Raw genomic sequence first — 19,889 nt, forward strand, 5'->3', positions numbered from 1 at the left:
TGATTAGCCCCCCCCCCCCCCCAGGTATCCTCCTTCACCTCAACAGTGTCACCTCCAAGCCCAGGAAATCACTCCTCTACTTTGTCTCCACAGATTTCTTTATCTCCGGCCCCCTTTTCTTGCTGCCCCACAGCATGTGGAAGTTCCCGGGCCGGTGACTGAACCCACACCACTGCTGCTGACTGGAGCTGCTACAGTGACAATGTCAGATCCTTAACCTGCTGTTCCACAAGGGAACGCCTGTTTCTATTTCTTATAGTTAAGTTCATTTGTGTCATATTTTAGATTCCACATAAAAGTGATATCATATGGTATTTGTCTTTTTCTTTGACTTCACTTACTGAGATGATCTCTAGGTCCATTCACGTTGTCGCAAATGATGTGATTTTGTTCTTTTTTTATGGCTGTGTAGTATTCCATTGCATATACGTACCTCATCTGTTAATGGACTTTGAGGTTGTGTACATGCGTTGGCTATCGTGAATAGTGCTGCTCCGAACATAGGGGTGCATGTATCTTTCTGAATTGTAGTTTTGGAGGATCCATGCATTTTAATGCTTATTTTACAGAGGAGAAGGCTGAGTCTCAGGGAAGGACAGTGACTTAGCCAGGTCATACAGCTCACCTATGCGGCAGGGCCTGACCTCCAGCCTGGAAATCATCATGTACTTTGGGCCTATCTGCTGTGACCATGATTCTTCAGGAAATGACGCCTGGAGGCTTCAGCATGGACAGGACTGGAGCAAAGGGATCTGGGGAGGTGTGGGGGGCAGGGCGGGAAGGGTCTCTTGCAGCAGCCACTCTAAGCTCTGTCGGTCGGCCCTGAGGTTAATTAAGCATTGGGTACATGTGAACCTGGGAACAAGTGACTGTGGAAAGAGGAGGGAGCAGAAGGGGTCAGGGGAGGAGATGGGGAGAGAGGTGGGAGGGTGCGGGAGTTAACTGGGTGAGGCAGATGTGGCGGCAGAGGCTGTTTCTGGACTTGGGCACAGAGCCACGGCCGTGGCGCAAGTGGTCACACGTCCAGACACTAAGTCAAAGGTCTCCTCCTTGGACCAGGCCCTTCCTAAGGTCAGCAGAACAGGCAACTGCGTTAGCCCTATAAGGCAAGGGGCTGCTAGGGCTGCTCAGGTGGGGAGGGTTCCGGAAGTAGGTTCTTGGCTCCACTGGAAAATGGCAGCCAGGAGGTGGGGAAGGGGGACGAGTAGGAACCCAGACAAGGAGGCGGCAGGCCCTGGAGAACCCGGGAGGGCGGGAGGCTCTGCTCACGAGGGCCTGGGAGCCCTGTGAGGGCAAGGCCAGGCCTGTAGGCTTTGGCTCCCTGCCCCCCAAATCCAGCCTATGCCACAAGGTCCAAAGCAGGCTGCTATGGGCTGAGATGAGCCAGCCTCTGGGTGCTCAGAAACACCCACGTTCAGGGCTCTACGGAGGGGGTGCTCAAAGGGAAGTGGGGAGACGCCAGCTAGTTGTTGGTAACGGTGGGAACAAACATGTCCCTGGTGCCCTTAGCCTGTGCCATGTGCTCAGTGGGGTGTCTCTCAAACCACGTCCAGCTTGGGGGAGAAGATCCTGGTAAGTAACACCTGCTGCGCAGCATCTGGGCCTTTCGACCCTCCCGGTGTGTCTGTGTCACTGGAGGCTGCTCTCAGCCTGTGCGGGAGCCACGCCTGTCCTCCCGTAGCCTCGGCCTCAGCTGACTCTGCTCAAGTTATTTACAGGAGCCGGGGCAGGGTTTAAAAGGGATTCTCCATCTGAGGCTTAACCCTCAGGCCTGTGCCCCGGCTGCCCCTCGGGAGGTTCTCTGCGGCCCTGGGGGTGGTGGGGTGGGCAGAGACCTCAGCCTTGAAAGCTTCTGGCGGGCAGGTGGCTGGTGAGCTGAGAGGGAGACACCAGGGAGGGGGAGCTGGCAGCTGAAGTGTTAGGGGCTGGACGAAGAGGGACACCCTGTTCTGAGGGCATCTGACCAGTGCGGAGGGCACGTGGTTTGCCTCGGGTTCCCGCGTCACCCGTGCTCTCTGGGGCATGCCCTGCCCATCGCACGGTCAGCGGTGCGCTTTGCCTACTGACTGACTGGCTCCGGGGGTGAGGGGCTGACCTCTTCCCGGGCTCCCGCCAAGCGTAGGCGAAGCACTTTCACAAATGTCATCTTCACGACAGCCCTCGGAAGCTGGGGTTTTATGTTCGCTCTGCAGATGAGGCGACAGTCAGGCTGGAGGGGACCTAGCGGGGGAGGTGGCAGGGCCAGCCCCCTCTCTGCTCTCTCCCCGGCTGCTTGCACCCGAACGCCCTGTGGTCCCTCCCTGGGCATCCCCCGCCCCCGGACTCACAGGAAGGCCTGACTGCTCTGCCCCCGTGGTTTCCCCTGAATTCCCAGCCCTTAACTGTACCCGGGGCACAGGAGCCTTGACACGTCTGGGGGTGTCTGGTTACGTCCTAGGTACACGAATAGAGGCAAGTCGCTTCATTCAGCTTCAGTTTACCTATAAAATGGGAATTAACATATGTGGGTTATAGTGTCGTTCTGAGGACTAAGTGAAGCGACCCGAGTTTGGGGGTGCAAAGTGGGGCCCTCCATGCGAGCGCCCTTCCAACCTTCCCGCCCAACCTCTCCACACACCTCTGCCCCTTTTTTCTTTTTTTTCTTTTTTAGGGCTGCCCCGGTGGCCTATGGAAGTTTCCAGAGTAGGGCTTGAATCGGAGCTGTAGCTGCCGGCCTACACCACAGCCACAGCAGTGCCAGATCCAAGCCACATCAGCAACCTATACCACAGCTCATGGCAGCACCTGATTCTTAATCCACTGTGTGGGGCCAGGGATCGAACCCGCAACCTCCTAGTCGAGTTTGTTAACTGCTGAGCTGTGAAGGGAACTCCCTGCAGCCCCTTTCTAATCCTCCCCGCAGGCCTGTCTAGGGGGGTCGCTCCAACGTTTGGAGGCTGATAGTCGGTGCCAGAGCTCCCAACTCCTCCCGGTGAGATGGGGGTTCTGAGCGGCCTGTGCCAGGAGAGCCCCTCACTTTGCTGACAGACTTGAGGTGCCAGCAGAGGAAATACCAGGCGTCACCCTCATCTCTGGGGGAGTCAGGAGTCGCGTCTCCAAGCTTCTCCAAGGCTGTCAAGGCTTCTCTCTGGCTGTTGGAGCGCAGGCCCCCCCACCGCAGCCCCGGCAAAGCACTTGTGCACCGAACACAAACACCGATGGGATTTTATTCAAACACAGGCAGGGGCGCCGACCTTCACAGCTGCTGAAAACAGTAAGTTACGAGCAAGGTCAGAACCGCAGACGATCGATCGGATACCAAGTTTGAAGGGGGTCCGTCTCCCTCCCTCCTCCTTCTGATCAATTCAACAGGGTGCACGCCAGCTAGAAAGCAGCTGACGTGGGGGCGGCCCGAGCCCTCCCGCCCAGGCTCCAAGCACGACCTCTCCCCCCGCCCGGCCCGGACCCCAAGGCAAAGCGGCCCCGCGTCCGACCGAGGACAGCGGAGGCTCTGCGACCGACGCCGCGAGGACCTGCCCGGCCCTTGCTCACGGCCGAGGCGGCCACTCGGGCACAGGAACGCGGGTTCCAGCCTCTGCCTCGCCACGCACGCCTGGCAGCGGGACCGGCTGGCCGGGGGCTTCTCGTGTCCGGGCCCTGGGGCCGCGGAGCAGGCTGGCGGTGGCTTCAGGGCTTTCTCAGCCCCGAGGGTCGCCGGCCGAGGCCGAGGGAGCTGTGCGGGCCCTCGCCTCAGTCCCCTGGGCTGCAGGGCTCTTTCCGGGAGCATCGGGAAGAAAATATCCGTGCGATCCTGCGAGTTTCCTCCTCAGGCAGGGTGGGAGGCAGTGAGTTGGGTCGGGGGTGACACGGCCTCGGGGACAGGGCTCCCTTGGTGGCCTCGCTCTTGTCCTGGAGAGAAAGGGGTCGGCAAGGTTAGCACTGTGCATGCGGCTGACACATCTTGACTCTCAGCTTCTAGTCTTTGAGCCAAGACCAGTCCCGAGCTGACCGGCTTACAAAGCCCCTTCTACCCCTGAGCGTGTGTAGCCCTGACCGCGACCCCACAGCTTGGTACGTGGCTGCTGTGTCACAGAGAAAACCTCAGCTCAGGTGGAATAACTCAGTTATAACTCAGCTCAGAGCAGCAGAGCTAAGACGCAACCCCTGGCCAGGCTCCTTCTGCGCCTCTGGCGGAGGGCGGTCCCCCCAGGATAGCCCTTCTCTTCATGGGACTAGACGAGCCATGTGTCCCCTGAAATGTGACTGTGCCGTGTGACCCTGCCAGGGAGAAGACGCTGGTCTGCACGCCCTTGGGGACCCACGGCCCCACTGCCCAACCTCTCCCCGTCTCGGGCTGACGGGGTCGCACTGACCCCCCTTTAAGGGGCGAGCATTTGGGTTAGGACAGCCTGGTCTCCGGGCTTCTCTATGACTCGCCCATTTGCTCATTCAACCCCCACTTTTTGCTTTTTTTGTTTTTGTCTTTTTAGGGTCGCACCTCTGGCACGCGGAAGGTCCCAGGCTAGGGGTCACACCGGAACTATAGCTGCCGCCTACACCACAGCCACACCAGATCCAAACCACGGCTGTGACTTACACTGCAGCTCACAGCAATGCTGGATCCTTAACCCGAGGATCAAAGCTGCGTTCTCGTGGATGCTAGTTGGGTTCTTGGCCTGCTAAGCCACACTGGGAACTCCCCAATTCATCTCTTGTGTTCGACTTTCTCGTGCTTACTCTGTGCCAGATTCCTGCTCTGGAGCAGCTCACAGGACCCAGGAAAGCCACCCCAGGTGGACAGCTGAGAGCAAGGCCCCGGGAAGAGGTGGAGGCTGAGCAGAGGAAGAGGCGGTGCTGGAAGGACGTGGGAGTCGCCCTCACAGCCTGCAGCCTGCCCTGTGGGTGGTATTTCTTCCCAGGCCCCCAATCCCAGGGCCGTCCTGAGCTGATGGGTCCGAATCCCTAGGCGCTGAGACTGCACCTGGCGAAGACCCTAGAGACTGAGCCGACTTCCTGCCGCTTGTGACGCTGCAGCTGGAGCTGCTTCTGGGATCAGTCACGTTCAGCGGCCCCTTCTTCCCTTTGTTTCTTTATCTCCCAAGATGGGTTAAAGGGGATGGAAGTCAGGCAGCCTGGAGGGTCCCTGCCAACCTGGAAATCTTTTTTTTCTGCTTTTCAGGGCTGCACTTGTGGCACGTGGAGGTTCCCAGGCAAGGGGTCGAGTCAGAGCTGTTGCTGCTGGCCTACACCACAGCCACAGCAAGGCCAGATCCAAGCCGCGTCTGCGGCCAGATCTTTAACCCACTGAGTGAGGCCAGGGGTCAAACCCTCATCCTCATGGTTCCCAGTCAGATTCGTTTCCACTGTGCCGCGACGGGAACTCCTGGATTTTTTTTTTTTTTTTAATTTTTAACATTTTTAAAAATTTGCTTTTTAGGGCAGCACCCATGGCACACAGAGGTTCCCAGGCTAGGGGTCACAGCAACACTGGATCCTTAACACACTAAGCGAGGCCAGGGATTGAACCAGCAACCTCATGGTTCCCAGTCAGCTTCATTTCTGCTGCGCCACGACGGAAACGCCAAATCCAGAATTCTAAACGCCAAGGGTGCCTACCGCCAGATGGCCCACGGGCAGGGTGGCCTGAGAGCCAAGAGCATAGCACCGCTGGGGCATACCCAGCAGAGGTGAGAACACACAGCCCATCTTCCAGGCAGGCTGAGGTTAAGAGGGGGAAAAAGATGCTGGTGTTTGCAGTCCTTCTTTCTGAAATATGGGGGAGACACCTGTACCCCATGATGCCTCAGCCGGGGAGGCCAGTCACCCAGCCACTGCCTGATCCCTTCTGCCTCCAGAGTGGGCGCCCTGCAGGTCAGGGACTCAGTCTGTTGCTTGGACCCACTGGGATGGGTCCAAGACAGGAGCTTGGGAGCTGCTAGACTCGTGAGTGGGTGGGTCCAAGCCACTGGGACCAGAGGCTGAAATTAGTTGGGGAGGAGATAGCTCTTCCAGCAAATATCTCTCTCATTCATTCCAGAACCAGTGGTTGCTCAAGCTAGAAAGAAGACGGACACCAAATCTACCCAGCCATCAGAGATGAAACTCGGAGCTTGGGAGCCGAAAGAGCAAGACAGCTGGGAAGGACAGGGAAGGCTTTGCAGAAGGTGGGACCCGAGATGGGCTGGGTTGCAGCAGGGGTGGTGGTGGGGGGAGGTCACTACACTGGAGGGAACAGCCTGAGTGCAGTCCTGCACCTGCTGGCTGGGAACCGGCACCACACCCGGCCAATAACCCAGGGGCCCTTATCTGCATGGGCCAGGCCCAGCGACTGGGCAGGGCGGAGGTGTGGCAGGACAGAACACACACTGGGCAGCATGCGGCTTTTGCTGACCTCAGTAGGGTCTGAAAAAAACAGCAATAGTAAGGTTTCTTTTCTCATCAGTGTTGCTGCCCTAAGACACAAGCTTGGAGGGGCCGGTAGAGGTGAGGCTGCCCCGAGCAGGGACGCCCAACGTGTACTAACCAGTCCTCGGAAAGTATCCCCACGTTCCTGCTGGAGCTCTGGGGGCACGAACAGACTCCCCATGGCCTGTGGTTGAGGAGCCTCAGCCTTCTGGGGGGGGGCAGGAGGCGCCCACATGGCAGCATGCTCATCGGCCTGAGGGGCTGCAGGGGCCCTGGGTCCGGGGAGCAGGTGTCATACACGGAAGACGGACTGGAAACAACATAAAGGCGGAATGTGAACAAAGACGACTCGGGGGTGTTCCAGGTGGAGTCACGGCCGAGCAAAGGAGTGAGGAAGGAGTTTCCCTGCTGGGAAAGTAGTGGAGATGGGCCCGGCTGACTGCAGGTACCGAGAGCGGATCTGTGATCTGATCCAAGCCCCTGTGTTCTGGTTCCCTCCATCCAGTACCTGGATGGCGCCCCCCGAACAGACCCCAAGCTCTCAGAAGCCTGGCAGGTGCAGGCTCATCCCTGCCTCAGGGCGTCCCTGGGACCGTCTGAGAGGCGAGGAGGGGACAGAACACCAGTCTGGGGCCCTGTCCTCCTGCCCCACTCGCTCACGGCCAGGCGGGGTCTCCCTCTGGGTCTCGGTATCTTCATTATAAGTGGAGCTGAGGCCTTGTTTGCCTCTCTGCCCTTGGTCTACCGTGAAGCTGAAACACAACTCAAATGCGACCCAGGCCGTGGCCAAGCACGTCTTCTAAAGCACAGGGCTAAGCTGAAGCCAGAGCCGACGCCAGCGGCGAGCCCAAGGGGCCAGGCCAGGCCACCCTCTCCCCGCACCCAGGCCTCTGCCCTGTGGGCCCCTGGCCTGGCAGCAGGACTGAAGTCTTGTTTTTCCAGAGAAGCTCCCTTCTGTGACATGAGCACTGAGTCAGGAGCGAGAAGCAAAGCTTGGTGAGGTGCTGAAACTGAACGTGAACAGCTGCCTGGCTCCGGCTGGCGAGGTGGGGTTGCCAGCTGACCGCTGCTCCAGTGACGGGAGGCCCGGCGGCCTTTCACCCCCTTGGCCACCCGCCTGCCCGGGAGCGGCTCCCTGCGCCCTCACCCAGGCTGGCATTTGGACTTCCTTGCGCACAAGAGGGTAGCAAACTCGGCAGATACACAAAGGGGCTGGGGCGGGGGGTGAGGACAGGACACAGATGGGGGCCTAGCCTGGAGGGGCAAAGCCTGAATCTGACCACGTCACGTGGCTGTCACCACCGCCAAGCTCCCTCCTCCCTCAGCACCCCCTTTCCTTCTTCCAAGAAGGTGTCCCTGACTTGGGACCCATTCCGTGGGGGGCATGGGTCACCCCTCAGCCCTAGCCTCGGTCTCCTCACCTACACAATAAAGAGGCCTGACTCGATTAAGACCCCTCAACTGTGCGAACCCATGGCCTGCCAGTGAGAGGGCTCCTGAGGCCAGGTTCCTGAGAAGGAAGGGTTAACGTGGCCCCCCTGGAGCTCCTGGCTCCTCCCCAACTCTGGCCTCAGAGCAGTGCAGGCAACTTGAGCCCTGCACCTGCCCAGCATTCCCGTGGCCCTTCCTCACGGGGCTGCCAAGCTGCATTCTGGGCCGGGGGGGCGGGGGAAGGCACCAGCCCGGTCTGCGTGCTTCCCCTGACTGCTGTACACCCTTGGCCAGGGAGCTCTCTCCTCCCCAAAGCTTTGCGTGGCCCTAGAGCAGAAACCTTCTGACCTCTGGGTCTCCTCCTGGGGCTCTGCGGAGGGCTACAGCCTTGGGAGCTAAAAGAGATGAGGCCTCTTGCCCCAAAAGCGGCTGCTCAGCCACCCGTCCAGGACTACAGGTAGGTACCGTTAAGCCCATTTTTCAGATAAAGGAAGGGACGCACGGGAGAGCTGGGGAGCTTGCCCGGGTTACACAGCTAGACGGGGCCAAAGCTCAGCTCTGAACTTGGGCTGTCTGGATTCAGAGACCGCACCTGCTAGGAGCAGTGGGGTTACAGGCACAGATTCAGTCTGTGGCCTCCCCAGGCCTGGTTCAGCACTGCGGGGGCCCGCAGCAGAGCCAGGGCAAGAAACCCGCTTTGCCGACTCGGCTCCCACTCCGGGCCTCGACCGGGGGCTCTGAAACGCCATGGTCGGGTGGCGTGGAGGTAAGAGCCCAAGGGTGGGATGGGGCTGTGCGGCTCGGGGTTCTCAAGGGGATGCTTGGGCCTGGCCTCTGCTCCGACCCCCTGCCTCCGACACGCACGCAAGCCTCGTGAGCAAGGGGCCAGGCCCTGGCCTGCGGCTGCCCCAGGGGCTCAGAGGGCAGCTCCTTCTCGGCAATTCTGACTCTTTCTGTCCAGACTACCTTAGTCCAGGCTGTGCACCCCAGCTCTGACCTCTCTCACAGTTTGCACCCCCCAGTTACCAAATTCCGTTGATTCTCTGGGAGGTTTCGTTTCTCCAAATCCAGTCTGCAAAGCCTTTTCCTCATCTTTGCTGAACTCTATTCAAGCCATTTCACGTGGCTCTGTCTTCCTTTCTCTGTACTCACTGTCTTTTTATTTTTTATTTTTGATCTTCTAGGGCCATACCTACAGCATATGGAAGTTCCCGGCTAGGGGTCAAACTGGAGCTACGGTTGCTGGCCTACACCACTGCCACAGCAACAGAGGAGCCAAGTCGCATCTGTGACCCACACAACAGCTCCCAGCCCACTGAGCGAGGCCAGGGATCGAACCCGCATCCTCATGGATACTAGTTGGAATCATTTCTGCTGTGCAAAATGGGAACTTCCTTATTGTCTTTTTAAAGTGTTCTTCTATTTAGTCATGTCAGCTCTACAGCTCCTGAAGCGCTAGTGCTGGGGCTCCAGGAAAGTCTCCAGACTGCACTATGGAATGGTAAGATACAACTGTTCAAAAAAACCTTCTTGGAATCCTAAATTCAAAGTTTGGAGAAAAACCCTTTATCTATGTTTATTTAATTACTAATATAGGCTAATGTCACTGGAGAGAGTGACTGGTTTGGTGGCCAGTGCCTCTCCAGGAACTGGGAGCTCCTGGAAGACAGGGCCCAGGGCACCAGTTCAGCTCTCGAAGCAGGAGAGGCATGTGGTGAGCTGGTGGAGCTCAAGTGCAAAGCCGACTCCCCCAGGGACCTACCTCAGGACCGTGGCTTTGTAATTTGCTGAAAGGTGTACATTTCAAGTTTGAGACTGGAACGACTTTCCCTGTGTCTGGCTTGTCGTCAGGCCCGCCGAGGGCTCTCCTAGTCACAGTAAATTACTGGGGGGTTCTGAGTGGAGAAGTCACATGATTCGTTTGATGACTGACTTAACACCTTAAAAACTTACCAGGATACTGTATGGGGAGTGAACGGACTGCCAGGGAACAGAAGCCGAGAGGCAAGTTAGGAGGCTCTGGCAACAATCCAGGCAAGAGAATGACGACAGTTATACCAGGTAATAGTGGGAGTGGGGAGCAGTGGTCAGATTTGGATTGAAAGGTAGAACTCCCAGAGTTTCCTGGTGGCCTGGGCGTCAAGGCATCAGGGAAGCCGGCTTCCAAGGGGCACGGCCCGAACAACTAATCGAGGACAGAGTATCCACTGAGTGAGATAATAAGGGGAAGACTGGGGACAGAATCTGGAGCGGAGCTGGGAGGTGCTGAGTGTGAGTGACCAGACCGCCCGCGGAGGCGCTGCGGCGGCGGCTGGACCTGGGAGCTTAGGGTTCAGAGGCCATGTCTGGGCGAAGAGAACCACTAGGAGTCTGCAGCGTAGAGAGGGGGTTTCGAGCCTTGAGATCAGACGGGCTCCTCTAGAAAGTAAGTGTAAACAGTGAAGCTAGAAGACCACACCCCGTCACCCCTACATTAACAGGCAGGGGAACTGCAGGAGAACCGGCAGAGCAGGCTGAGTGGCAGCAGCCACAAGGGAGGAGAAGCACGAGGCACTGAGGCTGCAGAAGGAAGTGGAGAAAACGCTGGAAGGACAGATCAACCGTGCCCCCCGCTGCCAAGAGGCCAGGCTGAATAACTGGCTTAGGAATTTGGAGGGTTTTTTGATTTTGACAATCTGGAAGCGCCCCTCCCTCTGCTGCAGGTAAAGTGGGTAAAAGTCGGATCACAGCTGCCCGGTTCACAGGGGTGGTCTCACCAGCCGCAGCACGGAGCCGGCAGGGCAGGGAAAGCGCGAGCAGGAGCGAGACTAGTTAGAGGCCGTCCTGGGGGAGGTGACTGGGACTGGGTAACGACTGGTGAGAAGTGACAGGTGACATTCGGGGGACAGAAGTAACGGGCCTTGTTAATGGACTGGCTGTTGGTTTCGGGGAGATGGAGGAGGAGGGGGGAGCCCGGCACAGATGCTCTGGCGGGAATAACTACCACGGTGGCTGGGTTTACTGAGCTGGGTTTACTGGGCTAGGGAGTGGACGCGTAGCGGGGTCCGTGACAGAAGATGACAAGCTCAAGTTTGTCACACAGCGAGGAAAAGACTTCTAGGATGCAGTCAAATCCACGTGTGTCTGCAGCATGGCAGAGAAATTAGGTTGGAGAGGAAGATTTGAGTCAGCAAACTATAAATAACTGAAGTAATTGGAGTGGTTAAGATTCTCCCAAAGAATGGAGTTCCATCGTAGTGCAGCGGAAACGATCCAACTAGGAACCATGAGGTTGTGGGTTCGATCCTGGCCTCACTCAGTGGGTTAAGGGTCCAGCGTTGCTGTAAGCTGTGGTGTAGGTGGCAGATGCAGCTCGGATCTGGAGTGGCTGTGGCTGCAGCGGCTGCAGCTCTGATTAGACTCCTAGCCTGGGAACCTCCATATGCTGCAGGTGTGCCCTCCACCCCCGCAAAAAGCAGAAGATACAAGTCAGGAGAGAACAAGATGTATCGATAGTGCTGTCTCATCCTCTACCTCCCTTTTAGGGAAGTTGGTAACAATAGTTTGCCCCAGGCAGCTAAACAGAATTAGAAGTAACTATGAATTAAATCCTGAAGCCCTCAGGGAAGAGGCACTTTATCACCGGAAAGAGAAGGCAGAGGCAGCAGAACTTGATGGACTCGTTAAGTAATTGCAAATATGCCACTAGGCCTACGATCCTCCTTCCTCTGCTTCGTGAAGGGGTGACACCATAAGACCAGTCATGAGGAAGGAGGGCTGGGAGCCGCCCCCACGCCCCTCTGTGACACCTGGTGCTCTAGGGTACAAATCACGCCCCCTCTGTGACACCTGGTGCTCTAGGGTACAAATCACGCCCCCTCTGACACCTGGTGCTCTAGGGTACAAATCACGCCCCCTCTGTGACACCTGGTGCTCTAGGGTACAAGCATTCTGAGGCCCGGATAACACCGCGTGACAGATGACAGATTCAGAAAGATCAGAAGACTTGACCAAGGTCACACAGAGACGTGTATCCACGATACTGCGGGGGGGGGGGGAACACTGGTTTCACATGTGCGGACAGTGGAGACTGGCTGGGAGGGTTCTAGGCTCAGGGGCCTCTTTTTGATGTGGGTGAAGGCTTCGGCTCCCCTGAGATCTTTGGGGAAGCCAGGGTAACCGGCCCTCACTTACCAGCCTGCTCCTATTTCAGGCATGGGGCGCGTGCCCTGGCCCTGAAGCGAGTGAGCTGCAGTACAGAGCTTGTCCTGGGACACTGGCTGAGCTGAGCCCAGCAGCCTCTCACAATGCTCGCCTTGAGCCTTCAGGGCCTTAGGAAGACGGAATCCTCAAGTTGGGGGTAAAAGGCAGGCCTCCTGCCCTGCCCTGTCTACCTCTCACTTTGAACTGCTGATTGTGCCTGAAATATAACCGAAAACAGGAGACAGGAAACACGCGTCCATCACACAGCGGAACCCTATCGCCCCTCCAATCCCACCCACTCCAGTACCTGTCTTCCCAGCCTCTTCTGTCGGCCTGCATGCCACAGGCTGTTTCTGTTTTCTCAGAAGGATGTGGATCTCATGCCCTCTCCAACCGAGGACTGTTCTTTTTATTCTCCCTCCCTCGCCTGAACCTTCTCCACGGGTCACTGCAGTGGCGTACAGAAAGCAGCAGCCTTTCTCATATAAAAGCCCAAACCAAAACCCTGCCCTTATCTCAGATGCTACTCCACTCACCACCCTATACTGCTGCTCCACAGTCACAGCCAAAGCTATAGAAGTTGATGTCTCCATTTCATCACCATTCAATCCTTCTACAAAGTTAAATTACATACGATTTTGTGATTTCATTGTGTAACGTACCAAATGCGTAACATGTGTAAACTATGAAGCATGATAAAAATGAACATGTGTAAACCCACGCCCCAGCCCGAGAAATAAAACCTAGTTCCTATGTGTGCTTCCTCCCCCATCCCAGCCCTGCCTTCACAACCATGAACGGTGTAGGAAAACTTGAAAACCAAAGAGAAAACTTTAAAAGCAGCCAAAGAATAAAGGTCATACTGCATTTGGGGCGACAACAAGAATGAGGGCTGCTTCTCATCAGAAACGGCAGAAGGCGGTAAAATGTGGAGTGATGGTTCTAAAATGCTAAACACTCAGGTTGGGGTTCTTTTTTTTTTTTTTTTGGTCTTTTTGCCTTTTCTAGGGCCACTCCTGCGGCACATGGAGGGTCCCAGGCTAGGGGTTGAATCGGAGCTGTAGCCACCGGCCTACGCCAGAGCCACAGCAACGCGGGATCCGAGCCGCGTCTGCGACCCACACCACAGCTCACGGCAACGCCGGATCCTTAACCCACTGAGCGAGACAGGGATTGAACCTGCAACCTCATGGTTCCTAGTCAGATTCGTTAACCACTGCGCCACGACGGGAACTCCAAGTTAGGATTCTTAAGCGAAAAAAAATATCTTTGAAAAAAAAAAAAAACAGTGGAGTTTTGCTGTGGGCAAGAGAGAAAAAAGGCTGCAAAGTGTATGAGACGTCTCTTCTCCAAACCAGCTTTGCCCTTGAAGTCAACACTCTTATTTCTCCCTCTCCCACGCTTTGTATCCTACACTTAAAATATCGACGATAATAAATGTCCCCCCCCAACCAGGGAGCTGGCACTTCATGAAGGCAGAAACACAAAAGCCGGAACAGTGGTCGTGTTCGAAGGGCTGATGGCTCAAACACAATCGCTCACACGCCTCCCTTCCTCGGGCGGGACTCCATCATGGCTCAGGGGAAACAAACCCGACTCGTATCCTTGAGGACACGGGTTCAATTCCTGGCCTTGCTCGGTGGGTTAGGATTCAGCGTTGCCGTGAGTTGTGCTGTAGGCCACACGTGGCTCGGATCTGGTGTGGCTGTGGCCGAGGCAGGCAGCTGTAGCTCTGACTCGACCCCAAACCTGGGAATTTTTACATGCTGCCTGGGAAGCCCTAAAACACACAACCTGACAACAAAACTGAGATGCAGAAAGTGGTCATTTTCTCCAGATCACTTAGTCACATAGCAGATCCAGTATTTCACTTCATAGGTATCTTGCTCAAAAGCTTGTGTTTGGTGCTGGACAGCCCTGAGACCCTAGCATAAGTGCTGACGTGCATATGGGACAGGCAAGAGGAGATAAATAAGAAAAATATAAGCCCCAGTGAAGCAGCTCAGGAACCATGCCCAGAGTCCCCCAAAAGGAGCAAACAATGAAACAGACCTCTGCAGTCTAAGAGACACCAAGTTCAAAAAGGAGATAGTGAAAATACTGAAAGATTAAGAGTATACGAAGGAATTGAGAGCAGATACGAACAGTAATGCAGATCACTTTAGAAAGGAACCAGAAAGTATATGGAGGAGCCAAGAAAAATTAGAAAATTAATCTGCAGAGATGCAATCTGAGTTAAAGAGCAGAATGAATAATGCAGAGGAATGAAACAGTGATTTGGAAGATAGAATAATGGAAATCAAATGACGCAACCGACAAGGGCTTAATTTCCAAAGTATACAAACTCATGTGATGACAGCAAAAAAATGGGCAGAAGACCTGAAGAGACATTTCTCCAAAGACATACAGATAGATAACAAGCACATGAAAAAATGCTCAACATCACTAATTATTAAAATGCAAATCGAAACTACAATGAGGCACTACTTCATACTGGTCAGAATGGCCATCATTACTAAGTCAACAAATAACAAATGCTGGAGAGGGTGTGGAGGAAAGGGAGCCCTCCCACACTGCTGGTGGGAATGTAAACTGGTACAACCACTTTGGAAAACAGGACGGAGGGACCTCAGAAAACTTAATACACAACCACAATATGGCCTAGCAATCCCAATCCCGGGCATATATCCGGACAAAACTTTCCATGAAAAAGATACATGCACCCTTATGTCCACTGCAGCACTATTCCCAACAGCCAAGACATGGAAACAACCTAAATGTCCATTGACAGATGACTGGATTAAGAAGATGTGGTACATATACACTATGGAATATCACTCACCCATAAAAAAAATAAAATAATGCCATTTGCACAAATGTGGATGGAACTAGAGATTATCATACAAAGTGAAATCAGTCTGAAGCAGCAAAACAAATACCATATCACATATCTGGAATCTAATATATGGCACAAATGAACCTATCTACAGAAAAGAAACAAACCCATGGACTTGGAGAACATGTGGTTGGCGACGGGGAGGGATGGGGAGTTCGGGGGTTAGGAGATGCAATCTATAGCATTCGGAGTGGATAGGCAATGAGATCCTTCTGTACAGCACAGGGAACTACATCTAATCACTTGTGATGGAACATGAGGGAGGATAATGTGAGAAAAAGACTGTATATATGCGCATAACTGGGTCACTTCGCTGTACAGCATAAATTGAGATAATATTGTAAATCAGCTATAACAAAAAAATTTTAAAAAGTAGTGAGATGGAAAGCACAGAGTTTGGAGCCATCTTATTTTTACTTACTGATTAGGAGACCCTGGGCAGGTGACAACCCACCTAACCTTTATGTGTCTTGGTTTCTATATAGAATAGAAACTACAATTCCTTGTAGGCCTGTATGGGAAGTTCTGAGCCTCAGTTTTCTTATCTATTAAATGGGGATAACAATAGTACCCCTTGGAGTGTCCTGGTGGCTGTGATTAAGGATCCAGTGTTGTCACTGTTGTGGCACAGGTTCAATCTCTGGCCCGGGAACTTCTGCATGCCGTGGGCCTAGCCCCCCAAACCCCCAAATGACAGCACCCTTCTTATTGAGTTCTTGGGAGAATTAAATTGGTTTACACATGTGCAGTGCTTAGAATAATGCCTAGCATAGTAAGCATTAAGTAGGGATGAGCTATTGTCCCTAAGAATAACTATTATTCCTAATACTAATTTTTTTGTTTGTTTTTTTAGGGCCACATCTGCAGCCTATGCAAATTCCCAGGCTAGGGGTCAAATAGGAACCTACACCATAGTCACAGCCACATGGGATCCAAGCCACGTTTGCAACCAGCTCACGCCAATGCCAAATCCTTAACCCACTGAGCAAGGCCGGGGATTGAACATGCGTCCTCAGGGAGCCTAGTCAGGTTCACTGCTGATCCATGACGGGAACTCCCAGCTATTATAATTAACAAGCTGAAACACTTTGCTCACAGCATGTACTATCTCTAAAACAAATTTTTTAAAAGTGCCGCAAGGCAGGGGCTTGGTGCTTCTTTCCCAGAACGGCACAGATTTCGAAACCAGCATGCTTGGGTTCCAATTCTGGCTCTGCCACTTACTGCCTGTGTAGGCAAGTTACTTCATCTCTTTGTGCTTCAGTTTCCTTTTTTTTTTTTTTTTTTTTTTTGTCTTTTGTCTTTTTAGGGCTTTAACTGTGGCATACACAAGTTCTTAGGCTAGGGGTCGAATCAGACCTGTAGCCACCAGTCTGCACCACAGCCACAGCCACACGGGACCTGAGCTGAGTCTGTGACCCACACCAGAGCTCGAGGCAAAGCCAGATCCTTGACCCACCGAGTGAGGCCAGGGATGGAGCTTGCATCCTCACAGATACTAGTAGGGTCTGTTACTACTGTACCACAACGGGAATTGTTTCATCTTAATTTAGGGACAGTTCATTAGGTTGCTGAACTAATGCGTTACTATAAAGAGCTTCAAACACTGCTCCTCAGAGAGCCAGTTCTTTCCCAAAGCATCCAGTCCTCATCGCAATCTGTAAATATGTGTGCATATCCTTTTGACTTACTGAACGCAATCATTAGGACGGGGTATTTGCTTTATTTACTACTCTATGCTCAGCAGCCAGCACAATGCCTGTGCTATTTACAGCACAGTCACCTGAAATACGAATTACAGGCTGAATGACGAGAGTAGTAGATATTATTTTCTTGCCATGTGCCGGAAAGGTCAGGTGCTGTGCCAAGGCAGAAAAGAGGAGAGCGGGGATTTGCACCAAGGTTCCAACCACCTAACTCAGCTGCGTGATGAATCGTTTCGAGCTGCTTTGTTAGCCCTCTCTCCCTTCATCCAGACCTTACTCACCTGCCAGGGGCGCCCCAGGATGCATCTCGTTAGAAGCTTCCTCCGTTCAAACCCACCTTTGCTTAGCTGGAGCTCCCACAGCACTCAGGATCCGCTCCTTGGCCGAGTCCTACTTTTATGCTTCTGTGTTGTCTCTTCTGTCACCTTAGCTGATGACGCCCTCGCTCTTAACACAGCTGCTCTTGCTCGCCTCTCCTGAGCTCCTCTCACTGCTGAGCCCACGGCTCAGGCTCAGCTCCAAGCTTGGAGAGTGAGCCCTGCTGCTGCCTCTCCAGGACATGGCTGGGGCAGCTCTGCGTGCGGTACATGCTTACGGAAGAGGCGACAGCTCTACGGAAGGCGGCAGGTTGGCTGGCTGTTTTCTTACCTGATCTGTGGCGGCTGGTGGTGGCAAAGCTGCAGACAGTGAGAGCACCCGCAGAGAGGCCTCCAGCTGCCGGGGCGGCAGGAAGAAGTTGGGCACCACGATGGGCTCCGGGCTGGAAAGGCAGTTAAGGGACGCACACACCTAGACATCTTTCCCAGACCAGCACCGCCTCTCATCTCAATCACCCCTTTGTCCCCTCACTCCTGCCCCTGCCACCCCAACTTATTCCTGCCCAGGAATCCTTTGCTCAAGTGGCTCCCTCTGCTTGGAAGGCCCCGCCCGCCCCTAACAAATCAGTCTCTATATACTTCACAGGTCAGTTCAAATCCTGCCTCCTTCAGGAAGCCTCCCCCCAGTCTCAGGCCCCAGGGGCCCCTCCTGCCTAGTCTAGGGCCGTCTGCAACACAGGCTAGTGCTTGATTACTTAGTTTGACATGGGTCTGTTTGCTTCCCTAAGCTTCTCAAAGGCAGGTCCTGCTTTCAGTTACCTCCCTGTTCCCCGGAGCCCTGCCCCAGCCTGGTAGGCAGCAAGCTCTGGATGACACCTGCCGAGGGCCTGCTGGCCCCAACCGGACACGGTGGGAAGGTGGCTCCAGGGGCAGTGTCTCAGGCTGGAGGGAGGTGGCTGGCATTGAAGGAGGACCTGTCCTGTGGGTGTTCTGTGCTCACTTCCAGAAACAAGGGCTCTGCAAAAGTGGGCACAGCCGTCCGCCGTCTGGACGCGAACCCTAAAAGGCAGGACCAGATCCTGCATTTCTCTGAATCCTCTGGCGGGACCCAGCACTGCTGAGAATAGGGTGCTCCACAAATATTTGTTCACTCAAAGCACTGATTCCACTTGGGAGGGAGCTGTTTGAGGGCCAGTTGTTTCTGTTCAGCAAGTACGGTTCTGATGCAAACTGGTCCATCGCTCCTCTTCCCCGTCGGGCCGTGGCCTCCAGGAGGGTGAAGATGAGCTGCTTCATACTGTATGTCCCTGTCACTGGGACACAGCAGCTGTTCAACAAATGTCTACTGAAGGAATGAAGGACACCATTTCCTGCTTTGGCTCAAGTCCCTGCTGCTTCGGCAGAGGTGGGGGTGGAGCTGAGATCCTGAAGGGCAAGAGCCCTTTGGCCTCAGGCTTCCCCAGGGGCCTGGCTGAGGGAGGGCCCGTTTGCTGCTGCCACTCTGACTGCTGGGGACTCGGCCCCACAGCTGCTGACACCCTGGGGAAGAAGAGCGTAGCTGTGAGGTGTCCGGAATGCATCTTTTCTAAGAGTAAAAAGGACCCTTCTTCGGGCCCTCCTTCGGCAGGTAACCTCTGCCACTTATTAGATGGTAGCTTCAGGAAAGTACACTTTTGGTGTCTGTTCTTCACCTATAAGACAAATGTAATCATTCCACCTTTTGAAGATGAAATGGATTTACATGCAAAGGTGCTTACAATGGCGCCTGATACACAGCAGTTCTCACACGCCAGCTGTTCTCGTTCCTCCAGTTGCGGAGAGAAAGTGACACGGGTTCCCTCACGCCATGAAGCCTGCCTCCCACCCCACCTCTGCTCTGTCCTAGGCCGAAGCGTGCAAATCCAGGTCAGGCGCCTCCTGCTGGACCTGCCTCAGGCATCGGGGTGGGGATCACCACTCCCGCCTCTCCTCCGGCCCCCCGTCAGTGTGTCTGCACCCCCGCCCTCACGTACTGCTGACCCTCAGGGCTCCGGCTCGTGTGGGCGCCCTTGGCCCCGCTCTCCCCGTTGCCCTCTTTCCAGAGATGCCCACCTTCACAGCTGGTCTGCCTCTCCTGGACACCTCACAGGCATGGGTGCACAAAGAAAATCTCCCCCTTTCCTCCAAACTCCTAATGCGCTGTTCCCTACCTGGTAAATGACCTAACTTGTGTCAGAAATCTCTAAGCCATGGAATTCCCCGGAATAGGATCCACAACGATGCAGGTTTGATCCCTGGCCTCACTCAGCGGGTTAAGGACCTGGCATTGCCGTGAGCTGTGGTGTAGGTCGCAGACACCGCTTGGATCTGGTGTGGCTGTGGCTGTGGCACAGGCTGGCAGGTGCAGCTCTGATTCGACCCCTAGCCTGGGAACCTCCACATGCCGCAAGTGCAGCCCTAAAAAGCAAAAAAAGAAAAGGAAGAAATGAAATCTCTAAGTCATACTTTCTATTCTCCTTTCTTGTCCTCTGCCCCATCTGTTCCTTTCAAATCCCTCCTCCTCTTCCTAATAAAGCAGTCTATGCTTTAGATCAGACTTTCTTCATCTTTTATCTTTTTTGTCTTCTTAGGGCCACACTGCAGCATATGGAAGTTCCCAGGCTAGGGGTCCAATAAGAGCTGCAGCCGCCAGCCTACACCACAGCCACAGCAATGCCAGATCCAAGCGGCATCTGTGACCTACACCATAGCTCATGGCAACGCTGGATCCTTAACCCAGTGAGCAAGGCCAGGGATCAAACCCATGTCCTCATGGATGCTAGTTGGGTTCCTTAACCACTGAGCCCCGACGGGAACTCCTTCATCTTTTATTATTATTATTATCCCAAGTTTCCTACCTGGTCACCCGGCTTCGGTCTCCCTGACCTAATCTACCCTCTACAAGGCACTGGGGAAATTTTGTAATACGTAAACCTGACCAATCATACACCTGCT

At 54.6% G+C, this 19,889-nt stretch overlaps 1 protein-coding gene and 1 long non-coding RNA gene across 2 annotated transcripts in view; both read right to left on the reverse strand.

Moving 5' to 3' along the window:
* Positions 3,188 to 19,889, reverse strand: part of C2CD3 (C2 calcium dependent domain containing 3) — a 119,234-nt gene continuing 102,532 nt past the window's right edge. The window contains 2 exon segments of the mRNA XM_021062487.1: positions 3,188 to 3,888; positions 17,248 to 17,359. Of these exon segments, the coding sequence (XP_020918146.1) occupies positions 3,730 to 3,888; positions 17,248 to 17,359 (271 nt within the window). The 3' untranslated portion in view covers positions 3,188 to 3,729.
* Positions 10,808 to 11,742, reverse strand: LOC110255397. The gene is made up of 2 exons (XR_002335530.1): positions 11,682 to 11,742; positions 10,808 to 11,643 (listed from the first exon to the last, which is right to left on the reverse strand). It is a non-coding gene; the product is annotated as an uncharacterized LOC110255397 (long non-coding RNA).

Source organism: Sus scrofa, chromosome 9, assembly GCF_000003025.6.
Source record: "Sus scrofa isolate TJ Tabasco breed Duroc chromosome 9, Sscrofa11.1, whole genome shotgun sequence".
Lineage (NCBI taxonomy): Eukaryota > Metazoa > Chordata > Mammalia > Artiodactyla > Suidae > Sus > Sus scrofa.